Genomic DNA, 14394 nt, shown 5'->3' with positions numbered 1-14394 from the left:
GTTCCACAGGCCTTGGCACATGCTGTGTGGGGCAGGAGGTCCTTGTGTTGGGAGCAGTGGGAGTGAACTGTGTGCGGTTGTGTCTCTGAGCACAATTGTGGATATTCTGGTGTGTGTCTGTCTGTGTGTGATTGTGAGTATGGCTGGAGATGTGATTGTTTCTCTCTTTGTGGGTTGGGCTAGCATGCCCCTCTGGGTGTGTTGTGTGTGAGTGTTCTTGGGATTGTGTGAGTCCCTTTGTGCATCAATGTGTGTGTCTGTGTGTGTCACTTGCTGCAGGATACAAAATCCTGCAAAGCCACCACACACACACACACACACACACGAGAGAGCAGGGCTCAGCCCCGCCAGCAGGGGGCAGCAGGGACACACATGTCTCTTCTGGGCCAGCTTGGACAATTTCCCATCACGACCCGGCACAGTGCTGGTGCCCCCACACGGGGATGGGCAGTGACCAGGCGGAGGGGGGGGGCAGATGTGCTGGATTCAGAAGGAAGCAATTTGGGAAAATCAGTCAAGGCCCTTAGCAGAGCTGGGACACAGACCCAGTGACCCCTGCACCATCCTGGGAGGGGAGTGGGGTCGAGTGGTCAGAGCAGGGAGGCGGCTGGGCACCAGGACCCCTGGGTTCTATCCCTGGCCCAGGGAGTGGAGCGGGTCTAGAGCAGGAGGACTGGGAGCCAGGACTCCTGGGTTCCATAGGGGAGACTGTTTTTTCCTGTAAAAGCAACAAAGAATCCTGTGGCACCTTATAGACTAACAGACGTTTTGCAGCATGAGCTTTCGTGGGTGAATACCCACTTCTTCAGATGCAAGTGGGTATTCACCCACGAAAGCTCATGCTGCAAAACGTCTGTTAGTCTATAAGGTGCCACAGGATTCTTTGTTGCTTTTACAGATCCAGACTAACACGGCTACCCCTCTGATGTTTTTTCCTGGCCTCCCCTCCCTAGAGATCCCAGCCCAGCCCCCTAGTGGAGAGTGAGTGGGAGCAGGGGAAGTTGCTCTCCCACTTCAGAAACATGATTCAACCTCCCCATCCCCCATAGGCTGTGACATCATGGACCCCTACCCCCCCCAGGCAGACAGTAGAAGCCCCGCCCCACCAGAGAAGTGGGGGTCTAATTGCACTCACAACACGCCCACTCATGATTGCAAATAAACCCCACCTAACCCCCTGCTAGGACAGGATCTCCTGCTCCCACTGCTTTCATTATCACCAGGAGCTGCTCCCCGCCAGGCACCACACCCCATTCACACGCCTTTGGTCAATATGCAGCTCAGTAGCAATCACTGCCCCGAAGTGACGCCGGTGCAGGCGCCCACAGCACGAACTCCCCACATCGGATTCTGTCCACACGCAGAGAATTCTCTCCACCGGGCTCCTTCGGTTCCTCTCGCTGCTCTCCGTCCTGCCGCCAGACACTGCAGGGGCAGGGGATCTTGGGGTCAGGAGGGGAGAAGGGGGATTGGCAGAGACCCAGCCTGGGGTGCAGGAGAAATGGGGTGGGGTGGAGGGAGACATGTCGGGTGGGGGTGGGGTGTGTGAAATGTTGGTCCAGGGAATCTGAGTCACTCCCAGGACATGCTGTGCAGGGGGGGAGCACAGGGGCAGGGAGAGAGCCCCAGCCCCAGCGGGATATTGGGAGCAGGAGAGGGGATGGAGGGGGGAGAGACCCAGCCCCATAGACCCCTAGAGGCAGCGGGATATGGCGGGGGGCAGGAGAGGGGATGGCAGAGAAGACACCCATCTCCATAGACCCCCAGAGGCAGGACATGAGGGGAGAAGGGGGGAGGGAGGGATCCAGCCCTATAGACCTGTAGGGGCAGGGAGATATTGGGGGCAGGAGGGGAGAAGGGGGTTGGCAGAGACCCAGCCCGGGGTGCAGCGGAAATGGGGTGGTTTGGAGGGAACTGGGGAGGAGAAGGGACACATGGCAGGACACATGTTGGGACAGGGAAACTGACTCACTCCGAATACATGCAGGGCGGAGGCAGATCATGCTGGTCCCAAGGTAATTTCAGGGGGTTCTGCTGCCCCACTCAGCCAGGGGGCTACCCTCTGGGCTGAGGAGCCCTGGGGTGGGGCGGGTGCAGGGGCTGGGTGTGTGTGTCAGGCTGGGGGAGCTGCCTGGGCAGAGGGGCTGGAACTGGGGGGGCTGCAGGCACCAGAACACCCAGCACCTGGTTGGGGGGCAAGCTGCGAGGGCAGCAGGAACCCAAACCCCTCCCCCACTCCCCTCCCAGAGCTGCGGGGAGAAATCAGGAGTCCTGGCTCCCAGCCCCGCCCCCGAGTGGGGAAAGAGGAGGCCAAGGCAGGGGGGCGGGGCCGGGGCTCTCTGGGGGGCGGGGCAGGGATGAGGAGTTGCATTGGCGGGGGAGGTGTCAGGTTGACCCAGGGACCCGCCCTCACCTGGGCTGGAGAGGACGGAGGCGCCCCGGGGCAGGCTGGGAGTTGTAGTTCCTGGCTCGTCTCAGAGCGGAAGTGACGGATAATTTGCTCAGACAACGCGCCCCCTCCCGGTGCACTCTGGGAAGCGTAGTTCTCTCTCTCTCTCTCTCTCTCTCTCTCACACGCGGCCTCTATTGGAGGAGGGGCCGTAACTCGTCACTTCGCCGCGTCCCTCCCCGCTCCCTGATTGGCGGAGAGAGCGCGGGACCGGGACTCGGTGCGTGGGGGGAGGCCCCAGTTTCCTCGCCCAGAGGCTTCGCTGCCCCCGCCCCCCGGGGCGCGCGCTGCGGCCGTTGGGATTCGAATCCCACGTGGGATCCGGGCTGGGCGGGGGGTAGACAAAGGCAGCGCGGAGTGAAAGGGGGGGGGCTGAGCTGCCTGGGAGCAGCCCCACAAGCGGCAGCCTGGGGCCACGGGGGCCCCTCAGCCTCCCCCAACCTGCCCCCGCAGTGTCCCCCCCCCGCTGTGACCCTCCCGCCAACCCCGCCCCCAGCGTCCCCTCCCCCACCCTGTCCACTCTGCCAGGCCTTTCCCTTCGCACCCCCCGTCCTCATCGCCCCACCCCCGACCTCCTCCTCCCCCTCAGCGCCCTGCCCCTAATTGATTCCAACCCATTTCTCCATTGCTGGGCCCCACTTTCCCATACCCCCACTGCCCCAGTCCATCCCCAGGGTTTGAGGTTCCTCATCTCCAATCTCTGCTACCCCCCAACCTGCCGGGTTCCCCTTTTCAGCCACTGTGGGGCCCTCCAACCCGCCCCCACCCACCCACTCTGGGCTCTCTAAATCCCACATTCCCACAATGCACCTTGGTATCCCCACCTTCCTCTATCCCTAATCCCCCTAATCCCTTCCCTTGGGTCCTCCTGGGCACCCCAACCCACAGTCAGGCCCCCACATACATCCCAGTCACTCATTCACACGCTGAGCTAGTCCTTCAGGGGCCCACACAGTCCCCCAAACTCCTCCATCCATGAGCCCCCTGGGCCTGTGGCCGGGGAAAGTGGGGGAAGCTCCCACTTTGGCTGGGCTGGGTGTGGGTGTTAATCTTTTCCTGGCTTGTGTGTGCTGAGCTCACAAAGGGTTTTTGCTCCCTCGGGGTGGGGGGTGGTTTTGGCCGAAGGTGACGTGGTTTGGTAGCCCTGTGGATGCTGCGTGGTGTCTGGAATGGGGCGTGTGTGTTCCCATCATGCCCCTTCCCCTCTGCCTGCAGAGCTGAGCACAGACAGGTCTGAGGAGCAGAGCAGGAGCTCTGGGAAGGAGAAGAGGAATAGGAAGATGGAGTCTAAGACGAGGCCAGGTGACTTCTGTGGAGGGAGACATGCTGGACAACGCCAAGGATTGGGGAGACAACCAGGTGTGAGCCCCGGGCTCAGATTTCTGATTGTAGCTGTGATGGCAGAATGGGAGGAGGGTTGAAGCCGGAGCCCTGGGGTGCGGGAGTGGCGAGAAGAGGAGCCTCGCCACCATTGCTTTTTCTTTTGTGTTGTGAGTGAGAGCAGTAACCTCGTGAATCCTGTTGATGCCAGGCAAGACCTACCCAGCTGGGATGAGAGTAGCCGTCTCTATCGCTGAGAGAAGTATCTGGTTTGGGAAGGCTCTGGTCACAGCCCCCCTGGCAGGGACGTCCCGTTACCTGGGTGTGGGTTTCTGGACTAGCTGTGGCTTCAAGGGAGATGATGTTGCCATTTGCGAGGGCTGATCATCTCTCTGGCCAGGAGTGGTGTGTGCTCCCTAGCAGAAAGTTGGATCCATGAGGGTTTCTCCCTGTTCTGAGTTTCTTTCTTTCTCCAAGGTTTCTCTCTCTGTGTTGGCCAACTCGCGCTCAAACTCTCTCTCTCCTTTCATGGACACCTCTCATGTTCAGTTGCCTTCATCCTCTTCCTCTGCTCCCCCTCCCCCAGTCTCCTATGGGCTCAGCTGGGTCCATCTGCCCACAGGCAAGGTCTCTGCCATACTGGGAAGGATGTGTCCTGCCAGGATAAGGGGGTTGCTCCTCCCACCCCCTACCCTCGGGGAGACCTCATTGCTGTCACTGGGTCACAGCGTGAGTGGCCAGTCATGTCTTTGGGGCTGTGGGGTCTGAGACTGAGAGGGGTGGGCTCGCAGTCATGGCTTTGGGCACAGGATTAGAGATGCCTAGAACCCCCCTTATCACCCGCTAGCTCCATTACTGCATCACCCAAAAGCCTCGCTCAGGGTCCACTATGCCTCCTTGTGCTGGGCACTGCAGGGACAATCAGAGGGACAGCAGGATGCATGAGGAAATAGATGAGTGTGTGAGGCAGATGGGTGAAGGGAGGGGTGGCATACACTGGGGACAGATGGGGGGTTGAGAGTTGACGGACAGCGGGACAGATGGAGAGCTGCAGGGACGGATGGTGACGTCACAGGCTGGACTTGTGATGGGTTCAGCTCATGGCCGCTGGCCCTGTCATCTCCTGCCCCCGTCTGCCCGTCTGACTCTGCCCCCGTCTCTCACAGGCAGCACTCAGCAGAGTCTGGCCCTGTCGTTACACTGGTGCCTACATCCAGTGCACACCTGTGTGTTATGTGCTCCTGGAGAGCTCAGGCAGGGACAAGCGTGCGGCTCACGGCTGCTGAACCAGCTACTCCAAAGCCTGCCACAGATCTCCCCCTCCTTGGGCAGCAAGACCCTGGCCGGGGGGTTCCCTGTCACTCCTCGCTGTCAAAGCAGCCTGCTCAGCACAGAGACCGAGGTCACCTGCCTCCACCCAGCCTCTAGCTGGAGCTGCTCCAGCCCCGAATTCTGGTCTCCAGCCTGGCCGGAGTTGGTGCGATGTCCTAGCGGAGTCCGTTCTTTCTCCCCTGTAGATGACGATTTTCCCCACTGCAGTTAGTTGCTCTTTCTCTGCTTCCCCAGTGCCCCTCCCCACTGATAGTGACCCCTGCTGGCCAGGCACGGGAGTGTCCTGTAGGTGCCTTCTTGTAGGAGCAGTGACTCCTGGTGGCGAGGGGCAGCAATGCCTGGCATGTATCCCCCCTAGCATTGCTGCAGCGCCCGCTGGTGGCCACTGAGGGCAGTTGCCTATGTGACCCCACCACTGCCATTGCGCCTGTGAGCGCTGGTGGGTAGGTGAGGCAGGGCCCTGTATGTACATCAGCCATTGGGGCAGTGCCCTCTGCGTATCCCACTCTCATCTCGGTGACTCGTGTTGCCCAGGTGGGGCAGTCCCCTGTGGGTATTTACTCCCCCCAACCCCTGCATTGGGCCAGTGAGCACTGGTAGCCAGAGGAGTCAGTGCCTGAGGTGTGTTCTTCACCTCCCCCAAGGTGGCAGGGTGCCTGGGTGGCCGTGTCAGGCAGTGCCCTGGGTATCCTCCAACCCCTTTGTGGCAGTGAGCCCTGCTCCTGGTGTGTGTCACTCCCCCACTAGGGATGTGCACTGGTGGCCAAGTGGGGCAGTGCCCTGTGTGTAGCCCCCTCCCTCCCCGCCTCCTGCAGGGTGACCGGATAGAAAGTGTGAAGAATCGGGATGCGGTGGAGGGTAATAGGCACCTACATAAAAAAAAAAAAGCCCCGAATATCGGGACTGTCCCTATAAAATCGGGACATCTGGTCACCCTGTCCCCTCTACCCCTGTGCCAGGTATGGCAGGCACTGATCCCTGGCATCCCCGTGGGGCAATACCCTCTGTATATCCCCCAATTGGGGCAGTGACCCCTGCTGGTCAGGTGGGGCAGTTCCCTGTGTGTGTCCCCTATTTAGGTAGTGACCCCTGGTGGCTAAGTGAGGCAGTGGCCTTTGATTTCCTCCTCTCTCCCCAGCCCCCTCTCTCTCTGGGGTAGGGCCCCCAGTTGGGGCACTACCCGATGTGTATCTCTACTAATTGGAGCAGTGACCTCCCTGTGGTGCCCTGGTGTGGCAGTGCCCTATTGGTATCTCCCTCCCCCTCTCCCCACACCATTGTGGTAGTGGCCACTTCAGGCAGTGGCCTGCATGTATCCCCCCCAACCATTGCTGCAGTGACCCCAGGTGCCCAGTTTGAGTAGTAGCCTGTGTGTACCTCACCTCTTGGGGCAATAACGTGTGGGGCCAGCTAAGACAGGGCACAGTCTGTGACGTCTGGTGTCCACGGAGGGCAGTGGCCTGTATGTACCATCTCCTCTGGAGCAGTGACCACTGGTGTCTTGGTGCTAAGATGCAGCCACCTCTGGGGTACATGGTGGGGCTGTTTACAGGACAATGGGGACAGGTCCCCCGTTCCAGGAAGTAGGGGAATGTCTGGTGTTCGGGGCAGAGCGTTCCACCTTCTATTGAACTGTGATGCTCTGAGCATCTTGCCCCTGCATGAAGAAGACCCTGTGTGGCTCCAAAGCTGGTCCAGTAACAGGTATCACCTCACCTGCCTTGTCTCCCTGGTATTCTGGCCAGTGTCCAACTTTCCCTTCGCTGTTGGTCCTCAAACCTCCTCCAAGCAACGCCGCGCCCCCCCCAGTCCCTTAAGCTGCCAAACCTCCCCTGGAGCCCAACCCTGGCGGGGGCATCCCACCTGAAAACCCTACGGCACCATGGGAGTGGTAGTGTCCACTGCCTCCATCTCCCACCAGCCAGGACGGGCCCCACAGCACCATGGGAGTGGTCGTGTCTCCTGCTTCCATTTCCTGACAGCCGCTGCCAGGCCTGGCCCAGACTTCCCGTTTCTGGTGCGAGTCCGGCAGCAGATGCTGCCATGAGGCGGTGTTGGGAAGGGTGGTGCTGGTGTCAGGAGAAAGCAGGAGGAGCAGGTGGGGTCTGTGCTCCTGCGGGGAGGTGCTGCCCTTGCTGTGAAAAGGCCCTGCCCTTAGGGGAGATGTCATCTCCCTGCCCTGCCACGCTCTGCACCAGCCCCTGCTTGTCCCGGGAGCAGGGCTGGCTCCAGGCATCAGTGTAGCAAGCAGGCGCTTGGAGCGGCCAATTCAAAGGGGCGGCCCGTCCGGTATCGGGGCAGCACGGCTGGGTCTTGGGTGGAAATTCGGCGGCGGGTCCCTCGTTCCCTGTCTTAGTCTTTGAGCTGCCGCCGAATTGCTGCCGAAGAGGAAGGGGGGGAGGACTCGCCGCCGAGCTGCCGCGGAAGCAGCAGTGTGGTTGAGCTGCCACCGAAGAGCCACAGCTTGTCCTTTTCCCCCCTCCTGCTTGGGGCGGCAGAGTAGCTGGAGCTGGCCCTGCACAGGAGGAGCAGGCTCCAGTCTGCGGAGCTGCAGCAGGGAGCCCCGCAGCAGGGAACCCCGCAGCCCAACGCATGTCAGGCCCCCCCGTTCTCCATGCCCCTAATCCCTGCTGCCCCCCCCCCCCCCACCCATCAGTTATAGAACAGGAGGCAACTTAACTTCTGCTCACTGTTCCCGGTGGGGCTCTAACAGAGCGCGTCCCGGAGCCACTTCACTTCCACTCGCTGTTCCCTTTATAGACGCAGGATCAGAGCTCTCACAGGCTGGGCAGCAAGGGGCTGGTGCCGTTTGTCTCACCCCAGTGGCTATTGCAGCCCTTAGGATAGAGGTTTGTTCTTTAAACATGGGGACAATCTCCTGTGGGGTTGGGCCACAGGAAAGCCCCATGCCCCTTCCTGTGCTTCTAACCCTGCACTGTTCACCCTGCGTCCTCCCCCACACCCCTAACCCTGTGCCCCCCTCTGGCACCCCTAACCTCTGCACCCCTAACCCTGTGCTCCCCCCTCTGGCACTCCTAACCACTGCACCCCTAACCCTGTGTTCCCCCCTGCACTTCTAACCCCTACATCCCCAACCTCTGGCTCCCCTAACCCTGCACCCCCTCCAGACCCCTTACATCCCTCACCCCTAACCCTGTGCCCCCCAAACCCTAAACCTGTGACCTCTGGCACCCCTACACCCCAACCCTGCACCCCCCTCCTGCACCCTCACCCTGCACCCCAAGCTCTGCACCCCTAACCCTGTGCCCCCCTCTGGTTCCCCTAATCCCTGCACCTCTAACCTCTGCACCCTTAACCCCTGCCTCCTCCCGTACCCATAATTCCTGCACTGTGCCCCCTTTTCCCCTAACCCCTGCACCCCCTCCTGTGCCCACTTGGGGAAATTGACCTGGATGCACGGAGTAGCTGGCATTGCTGCTCGCTCCCCCCGCCGCCCCTGAACACTGCTCCTCTGCACATCGCTAGGGGGCTGTGAGGGGGGAGCAAGGAGCGACATCAGGGCTCCCTGCCTCCAGGTCACCTTCCCCACCTGGGCTGCTGCTCTCTGTCCTCCCCTTATGCAGCCCAAGTGGTGGGGAAGGTATGAAAGGCTGGTAGATGCCAATATTTTCTCGTCTTTTTAACCTGCACTAATACCAGGCCAGGCCAGGGCTGGGAAGAGAGAGAGAGCAGCAGGTTTCCCCAATTGTTTCCCGCTCGCTTTTTCTTGACTAGCTTCACCTCTGCACCAACTTGCACTTTTCCTATGTGAGCCTGGCTAGCTCAGTTGGCAGAGCATCAGACTTTTAATCTGAGGGTCCAGGGTTCAAGTCCCTGGTCAGGTGATAAACTTCTCACTGTGGTTGGAACAGTCTGACTTTCTGCAGTCTTCTTTGGTGTTACTCTTTCTCTTCAGGATTTTCCTTTCCTAAGAAGGGCCTTTGTGTGGGGGGGATTGAAGGAACAACTCCTTGACAGCCCCTCTGTCCTTGCAGCCTGGAGGAATAAAGGCCTCTGGTCATAGAGCATGTTCCTCCCCTGCACAGACACACAAAGACACAGAATATCCCTAAGGAATTACAATCACCTGCTGCCTTCCCCTTTCCTGCTGGATCCCCAAATGAAGATGCTCTTCAGCCTAAACCCATGTCCCCTCTTTTCCCAGTGCCCCTCAGACCCAACCCTCAGTCCCTCCTATGCTCACTGCTCCTCACTCCCAACCAGAGCCTGCTCCTCTTCACCCTTCTCTGTCCCAACCCACAGCCCCCTCCTATTCCCAGTGCCCCTCAATCCCAACCCACAGCCCCCTCCTATTCCCAGTGCTCCTCAATCCCAACCCACAGGCCCCCCTCCTCACGCTGCCCCTCAATCCCAACCCACAGCTCCCTCCTTCCCTCCAGCAGCAGGTGCTTCAGACCCCCTCAGGAAGATTTTCTTGCAAGGTTTCGTGTATGAGTCTGCATGTGGATTTTACAGTATGTTGGAAATAGGTTGGGTTGCTTGCCGAAATGATCACTTGTGGCTGGTGTTGGATTCCCAGTCTCCTTGTTATTGGATCAGGAGAAACAAAGGGTTGTTATCCTTGATGTGTGAATCAAGGACTCAAACCTGGGTGTAAACTAAATGAGCTGCCCACAGATTCTGGCAGCCACAATGAGCATTTGGTGCGAGAGCTCAGACCTGTCCCTGTCCCAGAGGGAGGGGGTCACCTGCAAGGGGCTTGGCCACTGACTTATCAGCTCTCAACTCCCAAACTTTGAGTAACTCTATTATCAGTGCCAGTGAGTGTAATTTAAACCATAAGAAAAGCGACACTGGGCTAGACCAAAGGTCCACCTAGCTCTGTATTTTGTCTTCTGACAGTAGCCAATACCAGGTGCTCTAAAAGGATCTCAACAAGGCACCACTGGGAGTTGAACCCAGGATCTCCTGTTTACAAAACAGGTACCTTAACCAGCTAAACCATAGTGCCTGCCTGTGGCTAAAATACAGTGTCTGCTTACACCTGACTCCCTGCATCTCCACCTAGGCCTGACAAGCTTTGCTTGTGTTTGGATTCTGCAAAGCAGAGGAGCAGGTGACATTTTTCCTTGCCAGCTGTCTGTGTGTGTGAATCTTTGGCCAGGTCTGCACTACAAAGTTATTTCAGCAGAATTATATTGCTCAGGTGTGTGAAAAACACACTATGCTCCCTCGGTCGGCAGCTTGTGGCTGGTGCACACACTGCAATACCACGTTTGGCGACAAAACTGCTCTGTTTTGGTGACAAAATAAAACCACTTCGATGAGAAGCCTAGAGCTTTTTCCAGCAAACTTAAAGTGGCAGAGTGTCAGTGTAGACGCTGCTGTTCATTATATCACCATAACTGGCCTCCTCCAGTATCCCACAATGCCCGCTGTGAACTCACCTGCCCTGCATTCCTGCTACAGAGCCATGGGCCCCTCCCCTTTCATCGCTCTGGGAAGTTCTGACAGCTGAGCCTGCTGCTCTGCTCCGGCAGCCAGGAGCAAATCACTGCCGTGGATGCTGCTCTCTCCTGCCCTGCGAACACAGAGCAGGGTGGCGGGTACTTCCTTACAGTGTCTGGGGGGGGGCACCGGCATCCAAACTGTGACACCCCCAGGACACCCCTTCCTTCGAGGAGGCTCTTACCTTCTAAACAGGGATGGCTGTTTTCTAGTAAAATCAGGAAAAGGGAAGGAGAAAACTCGAAAGAGGTTCCTCCTGGCACTCATGTCCATGAACCCGAATACTCTCTTAGTCCTCAAAGAGAGACCTGGAGAAGGAGACTTGCTGAAGCAAAGCCACAGGGGTCTCTGAGGTTTCCCTGGCCCCTCGCCCCTGTCCTGCCTGGCTGATGTCAGCATCTCTCTGTGAGGTCACCACCTCCCCACCACCTTTGACCAATAGTCTGAGGTCCTGCAAAAGGCCTTTGTGATGTCACTGCCTGTCACAGACTCACAGATTGTGCCCACTCTTGGCCCTGTGTGGTCCATGGGGGGTGCCCCTTTCAGTGCGACAGCCCTTTTCGGGGGTCCACTCTCTCTCGGGGTCAGGCCCCTCCTCCTCCTGGAGCCGCACCTCTCTGAGCCTTAGCACCTCTGTCTCTCGCCGTGGGCCCCCTCACCCCCGAATGGGATGATGCCCCCTGTTCGCTAAACCGGAGTGACTCTCAGCCAGCATAAAACAGGAGGGTTTATTGAGAGTTGAACACAGCACAGGAAACTCTCAGGGCCTCAGGCCTGGCCTCTCACAATAACAGCACATCCCAATCCCCTTGAAGCCAGATGGGCTCTGCCGGCTTCCCCTCACCAGCCCCGAGCCCCCCTGCTTCCCAGCTGGGCCTCTGATATCCCCGGCCCCAAGCTCCACCTCTGTGCATTGTCTTCTCTCCAGGTAAACAGGGTTGCCTGGGCCTCCTCTCCTCTCCAGGGTCCTCTCTCTGTAGCCCATTTTATTCCCACTGGCCAGAACTAGCTGTGACTCCTGAGCTGGGTCTCCGGGTCACCAGGTCACCAGTCGCTGGGGTCTCCATCCTCCAGGCCATCAGCCGGGGTCCCAAGTCCCTCTCCGGTCCCCTGTAACAACAAACTCCCTCTCCCCTCACCTTGTTAAACCAGTTACACCCGGGGACACTGAGTCCCACTCCCTGTGCATGCAAACCACTGGAAAACACAGAAAACCCCAAGAAAATCCCCCACTTCGTCACAGAGCCCAGCACACCTCTCCTCCTCTGGGCACCTAGAGCAGAGGCAGCTGGTGCTGATGGCTCCAAGGGAAGGCTTAAAAGCCACAGAACAACCAAGGGTAGGGCAAGAGGAGGGGAGGCCCATGCCTACGTGTGGCCTTCAGACAGGCACAAAAACACCCAGCCAGCCTGCTCCCTGCCGTGCCAAATACCAGGGGCGGCTCTAGCAATTTCGCCGCCCCAAGCACGGCAGCACGCCGCGGGGTGCTCTCTGGCGGTCACCGGTCCCGCGGCTCTGGTGGACCTGTAGTAATGAATGAAGCCAAGTCAGTCAGTCTGTTCCGGTGGAGTGCCCCCCGTGGGAGTTTTCCACGTTCTTTTATTATAATGGTTACATAAATCATTCTATTATGCGCATGTACTAACACAAGCCAGCGTCTCGCCCCCTCTCCTGATTGGTGCTTTATGCCCTGCGTACTCCAGTGTTATGCACCTGGTTGGCGCTTTATCAGTGAGTCTCCTGACCGGAAGTGTGGGGGTGTGGGAACTACTTCAGCTGCTCTAAATCCGGGGGCGGCATTCCTACCCCCTTAGAACTTAAGAAGTGTAACATTCCTACAGGACCTCCTGCAGACGTGCCTGCGGAGGGTCCGTTGGTCCCGTGGCTCCGGTGGAGCATCCACAGGCACGTCTGCAGGAGGTCCACTGGAGCCGCGGGACAAGCGGACCCTCCGCAGGGACGCCTGTGGGAGGTCCACCGGTGCCACCTGCCGCCCTCCATGCGACAGTCAGAGCGCCCCCCGCAGCATGCCGCCCCAAACATGTGCTTGGCGTGCTGGGGTCTGGAGCCGGCCCTGCCAAATCCCCACTGAAGGCCACCCGCAGAGGAGCATGCGGTGCGGCTGCTGATGCTCTGTGGCCATTATCGAAGACAGTAGGAAAGGAGGGCCAGCCCCCGTGGTGGCGCCTCTTACCGTTCCCACTTACGGTGCTCACTTTGGCAGTGGGGCAGGAGATTTTACCCCAAGAGGCTTTTCCCCAGCTGGTGAGAAGCAGAGAAACACCCAGGCTCCAAAGGTGCTATTTAGCAAGTACCCTCCAGCACAGGGACAGGCGCACACTTGGAAGAGGGAACTGCTCTACACTCTAGCCCGGGCAGCCGCCCATTTTCTTTGGCAAGTCAGGAAGGGCAAAGGCGAGACTGGAAGCACCTGGGGCTCATGCCCCAGCCTTTGTGATGCCCACCCCCAACTCCTTCCTGGGGCTCTAGCTGAAGCCAGAGCACTGGCCTGAGCGGCCAAGAAGAGGTTCCAGCCCCGAAGGGAGCAGGACGTTCAGCACAACGGTAAAACTGCACAAGCACAACCACGAAGGGACTCGAACCCTCAATCGCCTGATCCGAAGTCAGACGCCTTATCCATTAGGCCACGTGGTCACATGAGAAAAGGCCCTCCAGGCACTTCTTTGGAAAAGGCAGACATTGACGCATCCAACGAAGGGGGGATTCACCCACGAAAGCTCATGCTCCAATACGTCTGTTAGTCTATAAGGTGCCACACGACTCTTTGCTGCTTTTGCAGACATTGTGTTTCTCGGGTCAGCTACTGAGTGGGGCCGAGACTCTCTGGGCACAAGAAGTCGAGTTCCCAGTGACACGTGAGACTTAATTATCTGGAGCCAGGTGCAGGGCTTTGGCAGGGAGGCTAAGGCATGGGGGACTGGGGTGCAGCGGACGGACCGGCTGTCTAGGTGCGGAGATTTATTCTCACTGAGGAGGAGGAGGAGGAGGAATCCTGCTGATAGGCAGTGGCCAGGGCCGGTGCAACCACTAGGCGAACTAGTCGGCCGCCTAGGGTGCCAAGTGGTTGGGGGCACCAAAAATCGCACTCAGGGGAGGCAGTGGAGTGGAGATGAGCTGGGGCAGGGGGCTGGGAGGTGTGGGGGGAGGGCTGCCTGCAGCAAGCAATGGGGGGGGGAGGGCGTGCAGGAAGCAATGGGGGGGTGCGTGCAGGGTGACCACTCCTCATCCCAGCTCACCTCTGCTCCGCCTTCTCCCCTGAGCACACTGCCGCCCCTGCTCTGATTCTCCTCCCCTCCCAGGCTTGCGGCACTAAACAGCTGATTGGCACCACAAGCCTGGGAGGCGGGAGAAGTGGAGCGGCGCCGGCGTGCTCAGGGGAGAAGGCGGAGCGGAGGTGAGCTGGGGTGGGGAGCTGCTGCAGGGGGGGCTGCCCGGCTCGTCCCCATGGCCCCCGCCCCTGCACTCACTGCATGGTAAGTGGAGTGACCCAGCTCCAGCCTGGTCCACTCCCCTGGCTCCCAGCCACGCCGCTGGCGAGTGCTGTGGGGCGGTTCCCCCCTCCCCCTAAGCTTGGGAACCAGGGGAGCAGAGCAGGCTGGGGCCGCAGGCCTCTGTGGGGAGAAGCAGAGGGGGGCTGGTCCCAGGCCTCCGTGGGGTATGGGGGGCTGGCTACTTCCTGCAGGAAGTGGAGTTACCTGGCCCCAGCCTGCTCTGCTCCCCTGGCTCCCAGGCTTGTGTTGGTGTTGGCTGGATTTGTGCGGATATTTGTGTATATTAGCAATTGTGTGTGTGTGTGGTTGGAT

The 14394-nt window shown here is 59.4% G+C and overlaps 1 protein-coding gene and 3 non-coding genes across 4 annotated transcripts in view; 1 reads left to right on the top strand and 3 right to left on the bottom strand.

Annotated features, from left to right (window-relative positions):
* Positions 1-14394, bottom strand: part of LOC123359833 (zinc finger protein 154-like) — a gene marked incomplete at its 3' end in the record, with an annotated part of 252228 nt that overhangs the window by 222593 nt on the left and 15241 nt on the right. The window contains exon 3 of the mRNA XM_045001148.1: positions 14265-14286. Within this exon, the coding sequence (XP_044857083.1) occupies positions 14265-14286 (22 nt within the window). The remainder of the gene's footprint in view (positions 1-14264; positions 14287-14394) is intronic.
* TRNAK-UUU lies at positions 8874-8946 on the top strand. Its single transcript has one exon. It is a non-coding gene; the product is annotated as a tRNA-Lys (tRNA).
* On the bottom strand, positions 10000-10073 carry TRNAT-UGU. Its single transcript has one exon. It is a non-coding gene; the product is annotated as a tRNA-Thr (tRNA).
* Positions 13153-13225, bottom strand: TRNAR-UCG. The gene has a single exon. It is a non-coding gene; the product is annotated as a tRNA-Arg (tRNA).

Source organism: Mauremys mutica, unplaced genomic scaffold (assembly GCF_020497125.1).
Source record: "Mauremys mutica isolate MM-2020 ecotype Southern unplaced genomic scaffold, ASM2049712v1 Super-Scaffold_100198, whole genome shotgun sequence".
NCBI classification, from domain to species: Eukaryota; Metazoa; Chordata; order Testudines; family Geoemydidae; genus Mauremys; species Mauremys mutica.
The sequence above is the reverse complement of the archived record's forward strand: the minus strand, read 5'-3'. Positions and strand labels throughout refer to the sequence as shown.